Raw genomic sequence first — 18856 nt, 5'->3', positions numbered from 1 at the left:
GCTGGGAGTGTCCTTCAGTGCCTCCTACACTTGGGTCTCGATCTCCCACGTGAAGATGGACAATGGTGGTGTCTTGGTCCCCACGCAGCGGGAGGCACCCGGGGGCATCCTGGCATCGACCAAGCCAGCGGAACCAGAACTAATGGCGAAACTTCCAGCCCAGAAGGAGGAGGGTTCCGTAAATCGTGAGGTTAGCGACTCGAGGATCATGAGGTCTTCTATCGCGAAATGCGGGCAGAAATAGAGCGGCAGAGTGCCGAACTTAAGGTCCTGATTTACCTGGTTCGGTGGAATTAGATAACCGGCTGAGCCATGCAGTTGCAGTTGTAGCAGTTTCTACAGACTTGCTCTTGACCCATGCTCACGCTGTGGTAGCAACCAACACGCTACCGAGCCAGACCCACGTTGCGGTGGCAACAGACCCACAACCGAGCCAGATCCATGTTGTGGTGGCAACCGACCTGCTGCCGAGCCAAGTCTATGTCGTGGTAGCCACAGAGTCGCTGCTGCCCCAAGTTCATGTCGCAATGGCAACAGATCTCCTGGTGACCCACGCTCTCGCCGCAGTAGCAGGGGACCCTCTACTGAGCCAAGCCCACATGGCAGTGGCGACCGACCCTCATCCACGTCATGGTAAAAACAGACCCGCTGCCATGCCACACCAACGTTGCAGTGGCGACGGACTTCCTGATAAATCACGCTAATGCCATGGTAGCTACCGACCCGATTCCGAACCTAGCTCACGTGGCAGGTGGCAACAGACCCGCTGCCATACGACACCGACGTTGCAGTGAGACTTCTGGGTGAGGGTCAAAGTAAAATGGCAGACTTGGCGAATGAAGACAAGCCTGCCATAGCGCCAAGAGGGTTTGTTTTCCAAAAATTCAGAAGCGATCTGCAGAGGGTAAAGTGCAGATGATGGAGAGGATTCTGATAAAGACGAGACAAACTACTTTCCTCCAGTGAAAAGGGAGAGGACCTTATAATTCCCGTCACTCCATTCTGTTTCCAAGAACAATGTATGCCCCTCAATTTCTGCCAGTCTACCCCCATGAACTCTGACTCTGAGCCAGACGAGAAGCCATTTAGGTTCCGACTAAAGCTGCTGACTCTCATTCATCGGCAATTACCCAGTTCAGGTGTCCCAAGTCAGAAACCGAAAGAGCAACAACGCAGCATTCTGTGGCCGACAGTTCTTCAGGCACCACCCTAAAAAAATCCCATGCTCCTGTTCAGGCGGCGGTGGCGACGACTCCGCGGCCGCCTCCTGGTCCTGTCCCAGCGGTGGTAACAGATATGCGGCTGCTTCACGTTCCTGTCCAGGTAGCGGTGAAGGCTTGTCAGCCGCCTCACATTCCTGTCTTGGTGGCGGCGAAGGCTCATCGCCCGCTACATGTTCCTGTCCGAGCAGTAGCGAAGGGTTGTCGCCCGCCGCACATTCCTGTTCAGGGGGCGGCAGCAAAGGCTCGTCACCCGCTGCCCCGGTAACAACAACATCCCAGTTTCCTTCATTTCGGTGCCGTCGGCGACAGGTATTCGGCCGTCTTACATTCCTGTCTTGACAAGGACCGGCCCACAGCCGCCCCCCTTTCCTGCTTCGACGGCGACCCGTCCTCGGCCGCCTCACGCTCCTGTCTCAGCAGCGACAGATATTCTACAGTCTCACATTCCTGTCTCGACAGCGGCCGCCTCCCTCCCCTGCTTCGATGGCGACGCTTCAAGGGTCACTGATTCCCTGCCGTCTGATGACCACGCCACGGCGATGACCAAAACTTGGCTGCCCTCCAACCAAGCCTCAGCAGCGACCGAATCCAGGCTGCCTCACGACCAAAACTCAGCGGTGACCGATCCACAGCCGCCTCATGGCCAAGCCTCAGCGGCGACCAATCCCCGGCCGCCTTCCGACCAAGCCTCGGCGGCGACCAATCCCCGGCCGGCTCACGACCATGTCCTGGTAGGTTTTCGTCTGGAGCCATCGCCTGCTCCCATCTGATTCCTGCTTCGTCGTTGGGTTCCTCCTCGAGGACGTCCACCCGAATCGCCCCGTGGGGACATTGGTGCTTGGCGTCCTGGACGACCTCCTGACTTGCCCTTTTGTTTGAACTTGTCCTGTTGAGGTTGTTAGTTTGTCCCAGAGTCATCGGACCTTGCCGTATGTCTTCTGGATCCCGCCTATCCTAGCATTTCTGTGCCTCTGCCTTGTCTGACTGCTACACTATGTATGACCCAGTTTCCAGAATAAAGCACATTGAACATTATGCCTCTGCCTCGAAATCCTGCATTTGGGTCCACCCCTGTACCGGAGGTTCACACACACACACACACACACACACACACACACACACACACACACACACACACACACACACACACACCACACACACACACACACACACGCACACATGCGTGCACACACACACGCGCATATATATTTGTATATATATAGTTTCCACCATTAAAATATCTAAAAACAAACAACTGAAAGAATGCACATTTTTCTATGTAATTTGAAGATATCCTCATTATCCAATAAAACAAAGGCAACACAAGCAATACTGCTCATCACTTTAAGAAGACCATCTCTATATTGAAGCACGGTACTGAGAGTATCATGCTTTGGGGCTGTTTTCCTTCAAATGGAACTAATGTCTTTGACAAGGAAAGAAGAATTATGAATAATTGGGGAAAAAAAGGTAAAGGTTTGGACAAAACCTTCCAGACTCATGCTAGAATTCAACAAAATTCGATGAGAACAAGTAAACATCACTTGTAGATATTCTTCGGCACTGGTGGCAAGTGTGTGCTGACTCCTATTTAACATAAATTTGAATGGGATTGCACTGTTAAACAGTAACAGTAATACACTAAGTTAAATACAAGTTAAGTTAAGTCAATATTTTGATGAATTGCAGTATCAGTCGGTCACACATGAAGACTTGTCAAAGAAGTAGACTGAATAAATCACTTAGCATACAGCAAAACTCACCCATACATCACTCGATTGCACCCAACCACACATTCAGTGAACTACGGGAAACAAAAACACATGATCACTGTTAAGTTAATCCTTATTATTCATGAATATTAAGGACTGATATCTTTAGTGTGGCAAAATTTAAAACCCAAATGCATACTGGGAGAACAAAGCTTCACAATTCTGAAAAATACTGTAACTCTGTGGAACAATATTTTGTTATTTTTTGGAATGGTGTTGAGGAGTACTTTGATAATTTGACTCTACGAACAGAAAAGCTATAACAATTAATATATGGAAACACTACAGGCGGAACAGTGGATCAGCTGGTAAAGCGTTGGCCTCACAGTTCTGAGGTCCCGGGTTCAATTCCAGACCCGCCTGTGTGGAGTTTGCATGTTCTCCTCGTGCCTACCTGGGTTTCCTGCGGACACTGCGGCCTCCTCCCACATCCCCAAAACATGCAACATTAATTGGACACTCTAAATAGCCCCTAGGTGTGATTGTGAGTACGGCTGTTTGTTTTAATGTGCCCTGCGATTGGCTAGCAACCAGTTCAGGCTGTACCCCGCCTCCTGCCCATTGACAGCTGGGATAGGCTCCAGCACTCCCCGTGACCCTTGTGAGGATAAGCGGCTAAGAAAATGGATGGATGGACATTTTAAATCACAGAAACCTGGCATTTGAATAGTGTGTAGACGTTTCCTGTCCACTGTAAATTGATAGATTTGTAAATAGAGCATTGCTGCTTGATTCAATCTGAACCAAAAGAAAAACAAATATAAATCAAAAGAAAAAGTGCTGTGAGTTCACTTGGAAGCCAATAGATCTTCCTCGCCGTTGAGTGTTTATATTATGATCTTATTATCATTACTGCACTTCATTCTCAAAATATAAGACAAACAAAATGCTCTGAATGATATGCGCAGCTATCACAAGTCATTCAGAACAAGAAGGGCAACGAAAGAACATTAACTGTCACATCTGGGTATACCCTTTATTGTGAAGGAAGTGGAAGTACTACCGGAAGTGCTCGTGTTTCCTTCAAACGAGAAAAGAAAACTGTTGTCCAAGTGGTTCCTCAACACCAAAAAAACATCTAAATGGCTGGCAGCAGACTTGAGAGGGTTGGAACCGTGTTTACGCGGTTAGAAAGTATTGTAATATTCTATATGTTTTGTTACTAAACCTTATTGTAGCCTCAGAGTTAATAGTGGTTCGCGCTGTGGATCGTGTTAGCATTCTGTTGGCCTGAAATGGCATGTTTTAAAGGAGCATTAACATCTGTTCAGCAGTTCGCCTCTATTGATAGTTTTTTATGTGGAGTTAGATGCCATTTATTAATTAAGTCAATAATATAGACCATCTATGCTTAAGGTTGTGGACATTTTTAACGCGTATTTACATTTTCCAAGCGGATATTCGACGAACATCGAAATCACGTGTGTCAAAAGCTGTACATTTACTAGAGAAGGTTGAAAAAGATTTCACGATTTAAAACGGGCATGTATGGCTAAGGATAAATTGAATAAAAAAAAAAAAACTTGCACTTTGCAAAATTCGGATGACGCCGTCTCGCCACTGTGATCATAATCTGTTTTGAAGGACGATGCCCTATTGAGCTCGTGCACGTGACGTCACCATATTCACGGTGCCATATTGTCGGTCAAAGGAGGCCCCATAGCTCAATGGTTAGAGCATTGGTTTGGTAGACCAGGGGTCGTGAGTTTGTATCTCACCGGGGCCTCTACTTCCTAAGAGGGGTCGTGTCAGGAAGAGCATCCGGTGTAAAAAATGTGTCAAAGAAATATGAGCGTTCATCTGAGATGACACGCTGAAACGACCCCCAATGGGACAAGCCGAAAGAAACTTAGACAGACAAAGAGGTCATTCTATAGAGCTCGTGCATGTGACGTCACCATTTTCACAGCAACATATTGCCGATCAAAAAGAGGTCCTCGACATTGTGGGGGACATTGAACTGGAGCAAAAGATACACTATGCCCGAGGGTTGTTTTTTATTCTGTTGGTTGTTACAACAGATGAGACAGATATTCAAAGAGGACATTCTATGGAATACCTGCTGAAAAGATCGATGAATTTCAGCAATTAAACGTGAAGGATGGTGCCCAACCAAATACACACAACTGTGTAGCGATCAGTTCATTTCAAGTAGGAATTATTCTTCTCAATCTCAAATTCCCAAGAAGTATTTATAATGCCAAGTTGGCTCATTTGAGAAAACTGAGTTTAAAAAAATAAATAAATAACGACTGGGAGTCGTCTCCAACGTACATGGAATCATGTTCCAGCCACACGTTAAACTTGGGTAAACCTCTTTCTGACAGCTTTTTGTTTTTTTTGTATCCGTTGTTCTCAAATGAGTCCAATGCGTATTTAAAAAAAGAAAATAAACCGTCGGTCACAGTGATGTTTACGTAGGTTAACATGTGGCCGCAACACAACATACTTCCATGTATGGAGGAGCTGACTCACTGTCTTTTTTTTTTTTTCCCAATCATAGTTAATGAATGTGAGTTTGTGTATAACCAGGCATCATTTTTTTAAATGCTGGTATTTGTTTTGAAAAAATCTGAGTGGCTCCATCACTATGTGATATTTATTCTTGATTGAGAACAGATCCAGCAACAAAGTATTAGTATACGTCCAGACTTTTATCCGCTTTCAAACTCTTCCATGTAAATCTCGACAACTTACTCACCAGATACATGTGTAGATCCAGTTGTCCAAGACAAGCAAGAAGTGAATTAACGGTCCAATTTCTCATCGCCGAAAACATCGACTGCAGCATTAAATATGGGTTGTCTATGCCAAACGTCTCTCATTTTTCCACGTACCTTCGTTGATTATCACCTTCTAAATGTTTAACGGTATCGGACAAAACACCGACATCACTGAAATCACGTGACTGGCTATATTGCTGGTCAAAGAAGAAGATAAGAAATTGTACTGTTAATTCAATTCCGCTTGTCTTGGACAACTGGATATACACATGTGCAGTGAAAAAAAACAAGTATTGGAACATCCTGCTATATTGCAAGTACTCCCACTTAGAAATCATGGAGAGGTCTGAAATCTTCATCGTAGGTGCATGTCCACTGTGAGAGAGATAATCAAAAAAGAAAAATCCAGAAATCACTATGTATGATTTTTTTTAACAATTTATTTGTGTGATCCAGCTACAAATAAGTATTTGAACACCTGAGAAAACCAATGTTTATATTTGGTACAGTAGCCTTTGTTTGCAATTACAGAGGTCAAACGTTTCCTGTAGTTGTACACCAGGTAGCGGGATACACCCTGAACTGGTTGCCAGCCAATTGCAGGGCAGAACAAGACAAACAGCCACACTCACAATCACACCTAAGGGCAATTTAGAGTGTCCAATTAATGTTGCATGTTTTTGGGATGTGGGAGGAAACCGGAGTGCCTGGAGAAAACCCACGCAGGCACGGGGAAACATGCAAACTCCACACAGGCGTGTCCGGGATCGAACCCGGGACCTCAGAACTCTGAGGTCAACGCTTTCTAGCCGCTCAACACAAATACCAATATTTAAATAAATGACCCCTGCTTTTACACAAACTCGCATTCATTAACTATGATTGAATAAAAAAAGACGACGGGTTGACGGCTCGTGAACGTGGAAGCGCATTCGGCCACACGTTAACCTTTGCCGGAATCCATCAATCTTTTAAGGTAGTATTCAATACAAATACCAATATTTAAATAAATGACCCCTGGTTTTACACAAACTCGCATTCATTAACTATTAGTGGGAAAAAAAAGAGGACGGAGTTGTCTCCACGGAATGTACACGGAAGCGATTGCGGCCACACGTTAACCTCTCATTTATTGTGACAACCAACAGCACAACAGATCGTGGGCAGTTTGAAAAATCTGCTCCAGTTCAACGACTCACGCACTGCCAAGCAGCTAGGTTTGACCAACAATATGACGCCATACAAACTGTGACGTCACGTGCACGAGCTTTATTCCATTTCCAGTTGTACAGCAAGCAACTGGATAAATAGTATTACATGCCCACTACCTGATTTGAGGTGCAAATCTGTCAATGTCAACAAAGGATTTAATTTGTGACACTATTATTGTTTTATTTTTCTTATATCAGAATTCTACTTGCCAAAAGAAAACCCTTGTCAATGTTAGTACACCGTTTTACACATTGACTGCTGAAAATGTAAATGACAATTGATTGGTATAGTCATACTATAAAAATGCTTTCATGACCTTACATGATCTATCCATTTTCTGAGCTGCTTGTCCTTACAAAGGTTTCGGGAGTGCCGGCGCCTATCCGAGCTATCACCGGACGGGGTACACCCTGAATTGGTTGCCAGCCAATCGCAGATACAAACAACCAAACATTCACACTCACGATAACAGGGCAATTTAGTGTCTCCAATTTTTTTGTGGGATGTGGGAGGAGCGCCCTGACAAAACCCAACCAGGCTGTCCTGGCATTTGAACCCTGGTCCTCAGAACTGAGGCTGGTGTTCTACCAGTTAGGGGTGGCCAACAAGTCAGAGATGAAGAGCAACATTTTTTACTGTTTCTTGGCAAAGAGATAGGTCATAGACATCAAAGAGCTATATCATACACATGAATATCATTCCCTCCTCGCACACATGCCTTCACACAGCCAGCTTTATTGTAAATATCACAAGCCAGTTGATATGATGCAAGCATTCGTCTCTGGAGGCTTCATTTAAAAAAAAAAGCCATCTGCTTTTCAGTGTGATTTTTCAAAGTGATTAAGTTGTGACTGGGAAGTTTAGTTCCTTTTGGAAATTCCTGGTCTATGTTACCTTGGAATGAGCTGGAGTGAAGATTTGAAGCTGTGAAATGCTATAGACGTCTAACACAAAAGGCAAAGAGTGGCTGGCCGTTGCGCTCAACAATATGAGCTTCCCTGACTGGTAAAAACGTCCTTTGTTCATCCACATATTTTTGTTTTACTCCTTCTTCTCCCTAGCATTTTCAGAGTGAAATTGGCAAATTAAATTCTATAAACATCGTCATCTGACTGGGAAACTTCAAGCTATTTACATTCAATGTGAAAGGCAGGTTTGCAGAAAGCTTTCCTGCTGCGGTCACGTGACTGTGGTTGGGAGACGTCTTCTCCATGCTGAGGTCCTCCTACTCTGGTTTTAACGCTTCCTTCTGTCGTTGCACAGTTGAGCTGGGTGAGGAGAACAGTAAAGGCACTCTCCCCTGGTTGGCATCGTCCCTTTTTTCCCTTCTCACCCTCCCGCTGCATACAGTATGCTGCGCAGTCCTGTTTCACTTATCCATCAACGCACACCGACCTTGTTGTCACAATACCTATAACAACCGGAATAAACTCAAGCAAAGCGCGCACGCAAATACCGGAATAAATGCAAGCAACGCTCGCTCGCCACTACCGAAAGGAACTCAAGCAAAGCCCACGTGCGTGTGCAGCCACATAAAGAGAACTTTGATATGCTTTCGTGCATTCATGAGAGTCGCATGAAAGGAGCTAAAGTGCCATGGGTTGGCCACCCCTGCAAGTCAGGCACCATGCATTCCATGCTGCACACCTCATATTTTTAAAATGGTAACTGGTTATTTTGGTAAATCATTGTTCAAATGTGAATTCACAATGTAGAGTAACAATTTATATACAACAAGTGTTCCAGTTGTTACAGCATAATTGTTGCTATTTTGAGTTTAAATTGAATTTATGAAGCTACATGCAAGTGGAAAACTGGTGACTGGTGTTGGAGGACGCTTTTTTCCTCCCCGCGTGTTCGTTTAATTTCAGGTAGTGAGAATGTTGGTTATCCAAATACAGGCTGGAGATGATGAAATTCCATGCTGCACACCTCATATTTTTAAAATGGTAACTGGTTATTTTGGTAAATCATCGTTCAAATGTGAATTCACAATGTAGAGTAACAATTTATTTACAACACGTGTTCCAGTTGTTACAGCATAATTGTTGCTATTTTGAGTTTAAATTGAATTTATGAAGCTACATGCAAGTGGAAAACTGGTGACTGGTGTTGGAGGACGCTTTTTTCCTCCCCGCGTGTTCGTTTAATTTCGGGTAGTGAGAATGTTGGTTATCCAAATACAGGCTGGAGATGAACAGTTTTTTCGAAGCTTTTACTTACAGAATATTCTGGGCACAAATGAGTGACAGACAATGGCTGTAGCAGATCAGAAGTGCAAAGATACAGAGGACTTACAACATTCCCCTACTATTCATCAGGGTCCACATCACAAACGTATAAAAGGAAAATAAACAGCGTCATCACAAATAAAGAACACCACAAAGAAAACTGCATCATAAAATAAGAGCATCACAAACTATCTTCATCATAATGACTAAGCTGGTAATAACTGGCACATTCCTATGCCCTGGTCTCTCCAGTAAGGTTAACTGATGATTTGGCATGTGTGAGCAAAAGATACACATCAATAAAAAGATACACATCGATAATACACTTCAATCCCTCTTTCGGACGCCGAAATAAACAGAATTAAAGGAAAATTCCAGCCGCGTCATCGTTTGGAGCGTGTGGTACAACGGACAAGCATGGAGGAGGAAGCAATTCAGCCATCATATAGGGTGGAGGAACATAAATATCCTTTTTCTCAATGGCGGCAGTAATCAATTGGGGACATCCTGAGGTTGCTTCTGCAATGACCCCTGACCGCACCAGGATGGCTACGACCCAGACGATGGCCATCCCTGCCAATGTCTATGTCGAAGAGGGACTCATGTTGAACATCACGGAGAGGGGACCTTTTCCTCTGGGATGAGTCGAGCTGGGGCGCAGTCGGCTCCTTCTGGACCTTGGGGTTAGACTACTTGGTCCCAGGTTGATTCACCGGGATTATGGTGCCCGTGTACCGTGAAATCAACCCTTGTAGAATGATGTCATCGAAGGGTGCCAGCCGGCACTGGAGACGCGGTTTTCCGGTTGTCGTCAGGTGGAGGGATTACTGAGCCTGAGGCGGACCTGGCGGGTCGTGTAGACGAGATGTGGAACCATGTGTCCCCCTTCAAGATGTACTGCTGTGGCTGTCCGCTCAGTAACTTGAAAAGGACCTGTCCACCTAGGTTCAGACCATTGTCGTTTAATCACTTTTAACCACACAGATTCGCAAATGTTCATTCCGAGGGGACCGTCTGGTAGTCTTTCTGTTAAATGGGAGAAATTAATGGTTAGTTGCCTGAGCCCAGGTGGCCCTGGAACGTCACCCACAGCCAGTGGAGCTGTGTGTGCAGGAAACGGTCTGACACTCGAATGGAGTCCACCCTTTAGAAGAATTTAATGACATCCGAATGTTCATCAATGCCAATGGAAGAGCTTGCAACCAATTGAGTGTAGATGAAGCTAAAGCCTTACCTATCTTTTCCTTAATGTTCCTGTTCATGCGCTCAACCTGACCTTGCGATTGTGGATGATACACAGAACCAAAATGATGTTTCAAACATAACGTTTTTTCTCAAGCCTGGAGATGTTTGTTTTTGAAATGAGTTCCATTGTCTGATCTAATTTTCCTAGGGAACCTATGCGTTGGAATGTAATGATTAACCAAATGTTTTACCACTACGCTCGCTGTTTCAGATTTGCAGGGATATGGTTCTGGCCATCCTGAAAAGGAATCTACTATAACTAGCAAATACCGGTAACCTGACACAGTTTTAATCATGTCAGTAAAATCAATTGAAATCACCTGACCAGGAGCGTCCACGTCTGGATCGTGTACTCCCTGCGGTGGTTTTGTTGTAGGCATACTATTATACCTACAGCTTACAGTGCAGTCCTGCAGTTCACCTTTAACAATTTGTCTCATAAAAGGATGCCACCAGGAGTGGAGTCGTCTCAATGTTTCATCCACACCTACATGCCACGTTCCATGGGCTTCAGAAATTAGATTTTTCAATTGTGTCTGAGATGGAATGCATTTACCTTCTTTTCGCCATATGCCATCCTCATCTTTGACACCCCCTTTTGACTTCCACACACTCTTTTCTTCTGGACTTGCCTTTTCCTGCCACACCTTAACTGTTTCTACTGTCACCTCCTGTTGATTTTCACATTCAGACTCACAATTAGTTGGAGTGTTGGTCAGTACCCTGCAACCTTTTTTGCTGCTGGATCTGCTGATTCGTTACCTGCTGATACAGAATCATTAGTTCGAGAGTAACCTTTGCATTTTATTACTGCTACCTCTGTTGGGAGCAGTAAAGCATCTCGCAATTTGAGAATGTTGTCCTGATGTTTAATGGGTGTACCGGTTGAGGTTTGGAAATTGTTTCGCTGCCATTTTTTTAATGCAACATGAACTGTCATGTGTGCATACGCTGAATCTGTGTAAATGTTTACTGAGTGGTTTTCTGCTAACCTGAGAGCTGCTGTCAATGCCAAAATTTCTGCTCTTTGTGTGGACTGTGAGCCTAAAATTCTTACAGCCTGGACTTCTTCAAAACCTGTTTCTGTGGGTTGGGTTACTGCAAATCCAGATTGTAGGCCATCATTGCCCTTGAAGCAACATCCATCTGTGAAAAGAATGAAGTCCGGGTTCTCAAGCGGTGTCTCATAGAGTTCAGTCCGAAGTGAGTCTTCTTCCTTAGTTCTTCGTACACAACAATGTGGTTCTCCTTCGAGCAGACCTTCAGCCATGTTTACTCCTTCATGAATAAAGAGAATATGTGGTTGAATTAAAATTGCCTCAATTTTCCTCAGTGTTCCTCCGGTCATCGTAAAAGCTTGACTTGTGACGTACTGGACTGTACTGTGTGATGTTCGCACAGTCAGTGGGTGATTGAGAACAATGTGAGATGTTTTCTGAATCACTCTGGCTTGAGCAGATGCGAAAGCAGAACATATTGGATGTCTTTGCTCGTATTTTTCCAATGGAGTGGATGGATACAGACAGACTTGTCGACTTCCTCCTTCCCCCTTCTGATAAAGGGCAGCAGACAAACTGCTGACCTTTTCAGATGCGTCTAGATAAAACATGTGGTTGTAATCAGGAATCGTAAGAGCCGCAGCAGCGGAAAGATGCTGTTTCAAGGAAATGAAGGAAGTATCTGCTTCTGTGGTCCAACAAAGACTATTAGAAAGGTTCCGCATACCCTGGTCATTTACTATGTCGGAACGGGTGAGTAAGTTCAGCAAAGTCTGGAACATGATGTCTGGAGTAGTTGCAAAGACCAAGAAAGGCCAGCATGGTTTTGACATACATTGGTTTTGGGTGGTGAAGGATGTCGTCTTTGTGAGATGGAGACATTCCAGTGCCGTGGCTTGAGATCAGTCGTCCGAGAAAGGAAACCTGTGGTCGGGCAATCTGAAGTTTGGACTTTGAACACTTCAGGCCAACAGAGGCCAAATGAGAGAGCAAAGACCTGGTGGCTTCAAGACAAGAAGTTTCAGATGGAGCTGCCAGCAAGAGGTCATCCACATACTGCACCAGGAGAACTCCATTAAGCAATTCAAGCGGAGACAGCAACTGGCGAAGACAGTTGTTGAAGAGTCCGGGGGAAAGGACAAAACCTTGAGGCAGGCGATTGTAGGAGTAACAAACACCATTCCAAGTGAAAGCAAAAAATTGTCTCATTGAAGAATGGAGAGGAATGCAAAAGAAAGCATTACCCAAGTCAATGCAAGTGAAATGAGTGTGGGCTGATGTAATTTGGGACAGTGTCGAGTGAGGGTTCAGGACTGGCAAAGTGGGAGTTAAAACAGCCGCATTAATTGCTCGCAGGTCATAGACCTTGCGAAACTTTCCAGTGTCTTTCTTTTCAACGGGTAAAATTGGTGTGTTATAATCAGATTCAGGAATTTTACATAACAGCCCTGCTTTGAGCAGGCCGCCAATTGTGTCCGAAATGCCAACCATCCCAGCCTCTTTTAGAGAGTATTGGGGAACATATATTCGTCCTGGTTTCATCTGAAACGCAACAGGTGAGACATTGCAGAGACCAACATCAGTGGGATTCGTAGACCACAGCGACGCAGGAAGGGAATCAAGAAGTTGACCAGCAAAGTCACTGTCAGTTGTTTCACATCCATGGTGCCTATCCAGAAGCTGGTGCTCCAAAACAGAAGTTGGCAAAAATGTGTTAGACTGAATCCAATAAGCATCAAGGGATGAGGAATAGAGCAATTGAGAGTGAAATGAATTTTGCTAATCTGTGGCCTGGGTGCATGTCAGGACAAACGGACCAAGATCCTTCGCTGTGTGCTGAGGCGAAACCATCAAGGAGACATGTGGGTGACAAGGAGGCATAGAAGGATCCGGAGGATCCGCCATCTTATACCATTCTAGTTGTTCAGGAGTCAAAAACACCGAAAAGGCAACACCTGGTTTGCCCACAAACAAATCACCCATGTTCAATTCCCATATGTTGTTATGAATGTCCTCAAATGCCTCGCAATAGATCTCTTCTCCTGATCTGTCATAGTACAGTGTGCAATGCATACAATCAGTTACCATATCATAAGATCTGAGATTACGGACCCAAGGTGACCAGAGAGTCTAAAAGTGCTCAGCCTCGAGCCAACCACTGGAGTCAATATCCACTCTTGCCCAATAGATGTCGGCAGTGGCGCATGCCACAGGGCGTTGTTCAACAAGCGGAAACTGGGAGGTGGCATCGGAGGCAGAGGCGGCAGAGCAGCAGTACGTGTTACCATCCGGAAATTCCAGGATAAGTACATCAGGGCTGCATTTGATGAGAGGGCACGTGGCGATGAGGAGATCTCTGCCCAAAAGATTGACTGGACAGTTAGGTGCAAACACAAAAGAATGCAAAAAAGTCTGTGGAAAAACATTGAACAGTCACTGGAGTGGTCAATCGCAGGGCAGTTTCTTCACCCTTGAATCCAACAATTGAGATGGTTTTCCTAGTAAGAGAGGTATCAGGTGGCAGGGCTGTGATACTAGAATGCCGAGCTCCTGTGTCGACCATAAATGATAAAGTTAATAGTTAATCCTCCTACCGTCAGGATCATCAAAGGGTCCTGCAGGCCTAAACATGTGAATTCAGGGGACCATCATTCCGGAAACTGTCCACCAGAGGGCGGTAGATACTGCTGGTTTGGCACTGAGGGATATCCCTGTTGCTGCTGCTGGTGCTGTTTAAGATGTCCTCCCTCTCGGGATTGGTTGTAACCTCGTCGATTGTAGCCGCGTGCAGGTTGTTGGCCTCTGCCTCTCCATCCGGACACTTGAGGTCGCTGTCTGCAAGCACGGGCCCAATGACCAGGCTGCCCACAATTGAAGCACATGTCATGGCCACCAGGGAGCGTACCTCGACCGATGAATGAACCTGCTTGATACATCATGCACTCAGAACCGACAGAGGGAGATGAGATCACAGCATGAGTGGCTTCTTCCTGATTTCTCAGATATTGCAACTGCAACATAGCAAGTTTTGTTTCTGTGCTTTTGTGTTTGTCTACCTTAGATTCTTTCTCTTTAGCATATCTCCTCAAATGATGTTTAAGATGTGACAACCACCGGTCAACCTCAGCACCAGGAAGGTCTGGATTGGCCTCCATGGCCTGCGCCACAGACCTGAGAACGCCCTTCAAAATAGCTGCTCGGAACACTTGCCAATGCAAGGCGGAGTCCGTAGGACCGTGTCATGTTTTCAGAGAATAATCAGTGAGGGCACGGTCAACAAAACCCGCGGCCTCCTCATCTGCTTTGGGAGCAAACACTATATCTTAGATAACACACTCGGGAAGTGGAAACAAAGCGTCCAGTGCTGTAGACAAGGTCAAATAATTTTCTCGTGTAAGAGCCTGATGATCCGGGAGAGAAGAAAAACCGGAATTTTGCATCAGAGTGTTCAACTGTGAAATCGAACATGATTGTGTAAGAAGGACACGGATATCACCTGCTGATAGCATTTGTCCTGTAACTGCTCTCTGCACTGATTGAAGCCAATTTACACCACCAGATCGCATAGGTGGAAGTTTCTGCATCAGCACACTCACATCAGTGGGAGAGAAAGGTTTGTAAAACATAGCAGAGTTACCAGTAGCCGGATCAATTTTGGCCATCATGGGAGCCTGTAAGATTTGGGAACGAGTCACAGGCCGATGAGGAGAAGCTGGACCTTTTGGAAGATTTCTCGGGGTCTTCAGGAGCTCCGGTTTGATCCAGAACAGAGTCGTGGTGGGAACCTGAAAGATTCTGGACATGACACTTTAATTCTGTTACTTGGTTCTGGAACTGATCAATGTACAACCTGCTTTCCACTTCCCCACTTGAAGGGCCTCTACCAGCGTAGACAGCAAATTCCTGTTCTCTCTTCAGTTGGGCTGCTTCTTGTTCTGTGCATAGGGCACGTTTCTGCTCCTCCACTTCAGCGTTCGCTCTGTCTTCATGTTCAGTGGTGATTCTCTCAAGTTGATCGCTAATATTTTGTGGAACCTCTTGGTGTCTATTTAATTCCGCCTTGTACATTCCTAGCCGATTCAAACGTGTAAATGGGTCAGCTCTCAAATCTACAACTTTGTCCAATTTTCCTTCTAATTCTTTAATGGCGGCGGTGACTCTAGCAGCCAGAATTACTGCAACCGTATTCATGTTTGATGTTTGTTGTGAGTGAGTGAGAGACGTTTGATCATCTACATCTACTTCAAGTCGACCAGCAGTTACATTCAACACTGGAGCCTGAAATTTCCTGGCTTCATGGTAAGGTGGTACACATGGGTCTTTTGAAAACAACGCCAAAAGATGTAAGGAGGCGGCGCGAAGGGCACTTTGGGTGTTGAAGGTACCAGACCAACACTCTCTTCCTTGACAACCAAACGGGACAACTTTAACGCACATCCCATCGCCATCATCCTTGCTCTTGCTTTCATTTCCACACTTTCTCAGCATTCTCTCTCACCTTTCTACCTTTTGGAGACAACCTGTTAGTTTTTTTCTACTTACAATTTGAGAGCTGCCGCTCTTTTACCACAAGCTTTTTTCCGTTTCCCTCATTAATGTCACCAAACACGCAGTTGAAGACATTGGAGGAAACCATCCATTCTCACATTTCCTCATCCATTCTTTCAACTGTTCTTTCTCATTCTCTCGTTCCTTTTTAGGCAATCCTCCAACACACACATCACATGCATTCCTCACTTGTTCACTTAGCACCACTTGTTCAGAATGGTTTTGGTATTTGCCACAAATCGAACCACTCACTTTCCTTGTCAAACTCTCCCTGCATTTTGATTTAAATTGTCTTTTATCAAAAGTGGTCGAACCTCTTTGATTTTTTTTTTTCTCAAAAGTACTCTTAAACTCTTATTTTATTTGAGGAATTTAGTTTCTAGGATTCTTGAAAGAACGAAACAACCTCTCTAAAATAAAATCACAATTGCGCAATTCACTGTTCATCCGGGTAATTCTTCTCAACTTCTGTTCATCCGGGTATTTCTTCTCAACTTTTTATAGTGCACACTTTGTCCTGTGATTTCGAATGAGGAATTCTAGTCTCTAGGATTCTCCGAAAAGAACGCTTTTTTCCTCCCCGCGTGTTCGTTTAATTTCGGGTAGTGAGAATGTTGGTTATCCAAATACAGGCTGGAGATGATGAACAGTTTCTTTGAAGTTTTTACTTACAGAATATTCTGGTCACAAATGAGGGACAGACAATGGCTGTTGCAGATCAGAAGTGCAACAATACAGAGGACTTACAGCATTCCCCTACTATTCATCAGGGTCCGCATCACAAACGTATAAAAGGGAAATAAAGAGCATCATCCCAAATAAAGAACATCACAAAGAGAACCGCATCATAAAATAAGAGCATCACAAACTATCTTCATCATAATGACTAAGCTGGTAATAACTGGCACATTCCTATGCCCTGGTCTCTCCAGTAAGGTTAACTGATGATTTGGCATGTGTGAGCAAAAGATACGCATCAATAAAGACATAAATATCAATAAAAAGATACGCCTCAATAAAGAGATACACATCAATAAAAAGATACACATCGATAATACACTTGACTGGTTAGCATGTCTGCCTCACAGTCCTGAGGACCCGGGTTCAAATCCAGCCTCGCTCGTGTGCAGTTGACATGTTCCCTCCATGGGTTTTTTCCCGATACCCCGGTTTCCTCCGTGGTCCCAAAAACATGTACGGTGGATTAACTAAAGAATCTAAATTGCCTGTAGGTGTGAATGATTATTTACATGTGTCCTGGGGTTATCTGCAACCAATTCATGGTCCACCGGACCTCTCACCTGCCGTCAGCTGGGATAGGATCAAGTATACCCACAACCTTAGTGAGGATAAGCAGTGTAGGAAATGGATATATGGATAAAAGATTCATGGCACATCACAATTTTGAGTAAATCCAAGAGAAATTGTTTTGTCAGTCACTTATGGCAGCATGGTGAAGGGAATGATTCCCGTGTCTGCGTCACAGTTCACAGGTTTGGCTTTGAAGCTCAGCACAGGCCGTCTGGAGTGGAGTTTGCATTATTGCCCTGCTTTCTCAGGGTACTCTGCCTTTCAGGAACAATCCAAAAACATATGTAAAGTATATTATCTAGGCTCTGGAATTGGCTCCAGCTGACTCTCATTCCAAAGTGGTAGACGAGCTAGATGGTGGTTAGATGCCAACATTTGATTTTGCTGTATTGGGACTAGTGTTGGGCGATATGGCCTAAAATTGAAATGCAGATTTCCCCCACTACCTCCTCCTCCCTCTTAACCTCAGGTTTTTGTTTTGTACTGAAACATTTGGGTTTCCCATTAAAAAATGAAGATGAGAGAACAATTCAGAATTACAGCTTTTATTTCATGGTATTTACATGTGTTAAACCAGTGTTCCCGAACCTTTTGTATTGCGGACTGGTTTGGAGTATGCATTTTTATATAAACCTGCTTTGACCTGCAAAACAGATATATTCATATTCACCTTAAACTGCTCCCTTTGTGCTATTGTCATGCACTAGTCCAGGGGGACACAATGTGTTGCGAGGCAGTCTTGGTCAATTGCAGGACGGTGTGCCAATAATAATAATAATAAAAAAAGAAAACATCAGCCAGTGTTCCCTCTAAACTGCACGCATGCGCAATTGTCCACCGCCGATGCAATCTCTTCGCAGATATTCTGTGTTGGGCGCAAAAAAAAATAAATACAACGCAAATTGAAAGTATAACATCCAGCTATTCAGTTTGTGGCCTTTTGCAATGTCATTCAATGAGTGAGGCATGACTGGTTGTTACATCCAACGTCACAATTCACCTACGTACTGTAAAAAATCAGAAGAGGAAGCCACTGGTTTCTTTTGGCAGCACACAGAACTTTCTCAAACAATGGCCGGTGCGCCTCCACACTTTCTGTCTCCTACTTTAGATTACACCCGCCCACGACACCCCTCCCCTTAAAGAGCTTAACATAATGTGGGGCCTTGACACACTCTTATGTCTTATCTGTTCTAAATTAAGAAGACTGCATCTTGCATAGCTATGACTCTTATAAGGAATATTTCCTACTAACAGAATGTCTCTTGTTCTTTGTTCTTGTTACTTTGTTTGTTCTTTGTTCTGAATGTAATACAAGGGCGGCACTGACTGCCGGAGACAGATTCCTTGTATGTTTTACATACTTGGCTAATAAAGCTGATTCTGATTTTGATATATTCATTCATTCATTCATTCATTTATCTTCTACCACTGATCTGAGGTTGGGTCGTATGGAGCTGCCAGGCAAAAGAGCGAGAGGAAGGCCAAAGAGAAGGTTGGTGGATGTTGTGAGGGAAGACGTGAGGACAGTTGGGGTTAGAGAGGAAGATGCAGGAGATAGGCTAAGATGGCAAAAGATGACACGTGGTGTGA

The 18856-nt window shown here is 44.6% G+C and overlaps 1 protein-coding gene and 1 long non-coding RNA gene across 4 annotated transcripts in view; one reads left to right on the top strand and one right to left on the bottom strand.

Moving 5' to 3' along the window:
• The first annotated feature begins 3976 nt into the window (after positions 1 to 3976).
• The window catches only part of mrps23 (mitochondrial ribosomal protein S23), a 28649-nt gene continuing 13769 nt past the window's right edge, over positions 3977 to 18856 (top strand). The window contains exon 1 of one of the 3 annotated variants that reach the window (XM_061826761.1): positions 3977 to 4121. In XM_061826761.1, coding sequence (XP_061682745.1) covers positions 4078 to 4121 — 44 coding nt within the window. In that variant the 5' untranslated portion in view covers positions 3977 to 4077. Of the gene's footprint in view, positions 4130 to 16581; positions 18759 to 18856 lie in introns of those variants that run through there. The other 2 variants (XM_061826763.1, XM_061826762.1) reach the window with 2 other exon arrangements.
• On the bottom strand, positions 5721 to 16717 carry LOC133504488 (uncharacterized). Its single transcript, XR_009795978.1, has 2 exons — positions 16625 to 16717; positions 5721 to 10102 (listed from the first exon to the last, which is right to left on the bottom strand). It is a non-coding gene; the product is annotated as an uncharacterized LOC133504488 (long non-coding RNA).

This window comes from Syngnathoides biaculeatus, chromosome 8 (genome assembly GCF_019802595.1).
Source record: "Syngnathoides biaculeatus isolate LvHL_M chromosome 8, ASM1980259v1, whole genome shotgun sequence".
In the NCBI taxonomy this organism is placed as follows: domain Eukaryota; kingdom Metazoa; phylum Chordata; class Actinopteri; order Syngnathiformes; family Syngnathidae; genus Syngnathoides; species Syngnathoides biaculeatus.
This window is presented reverse-complemented; position numbering and strand designations above follow the sequence as displayed.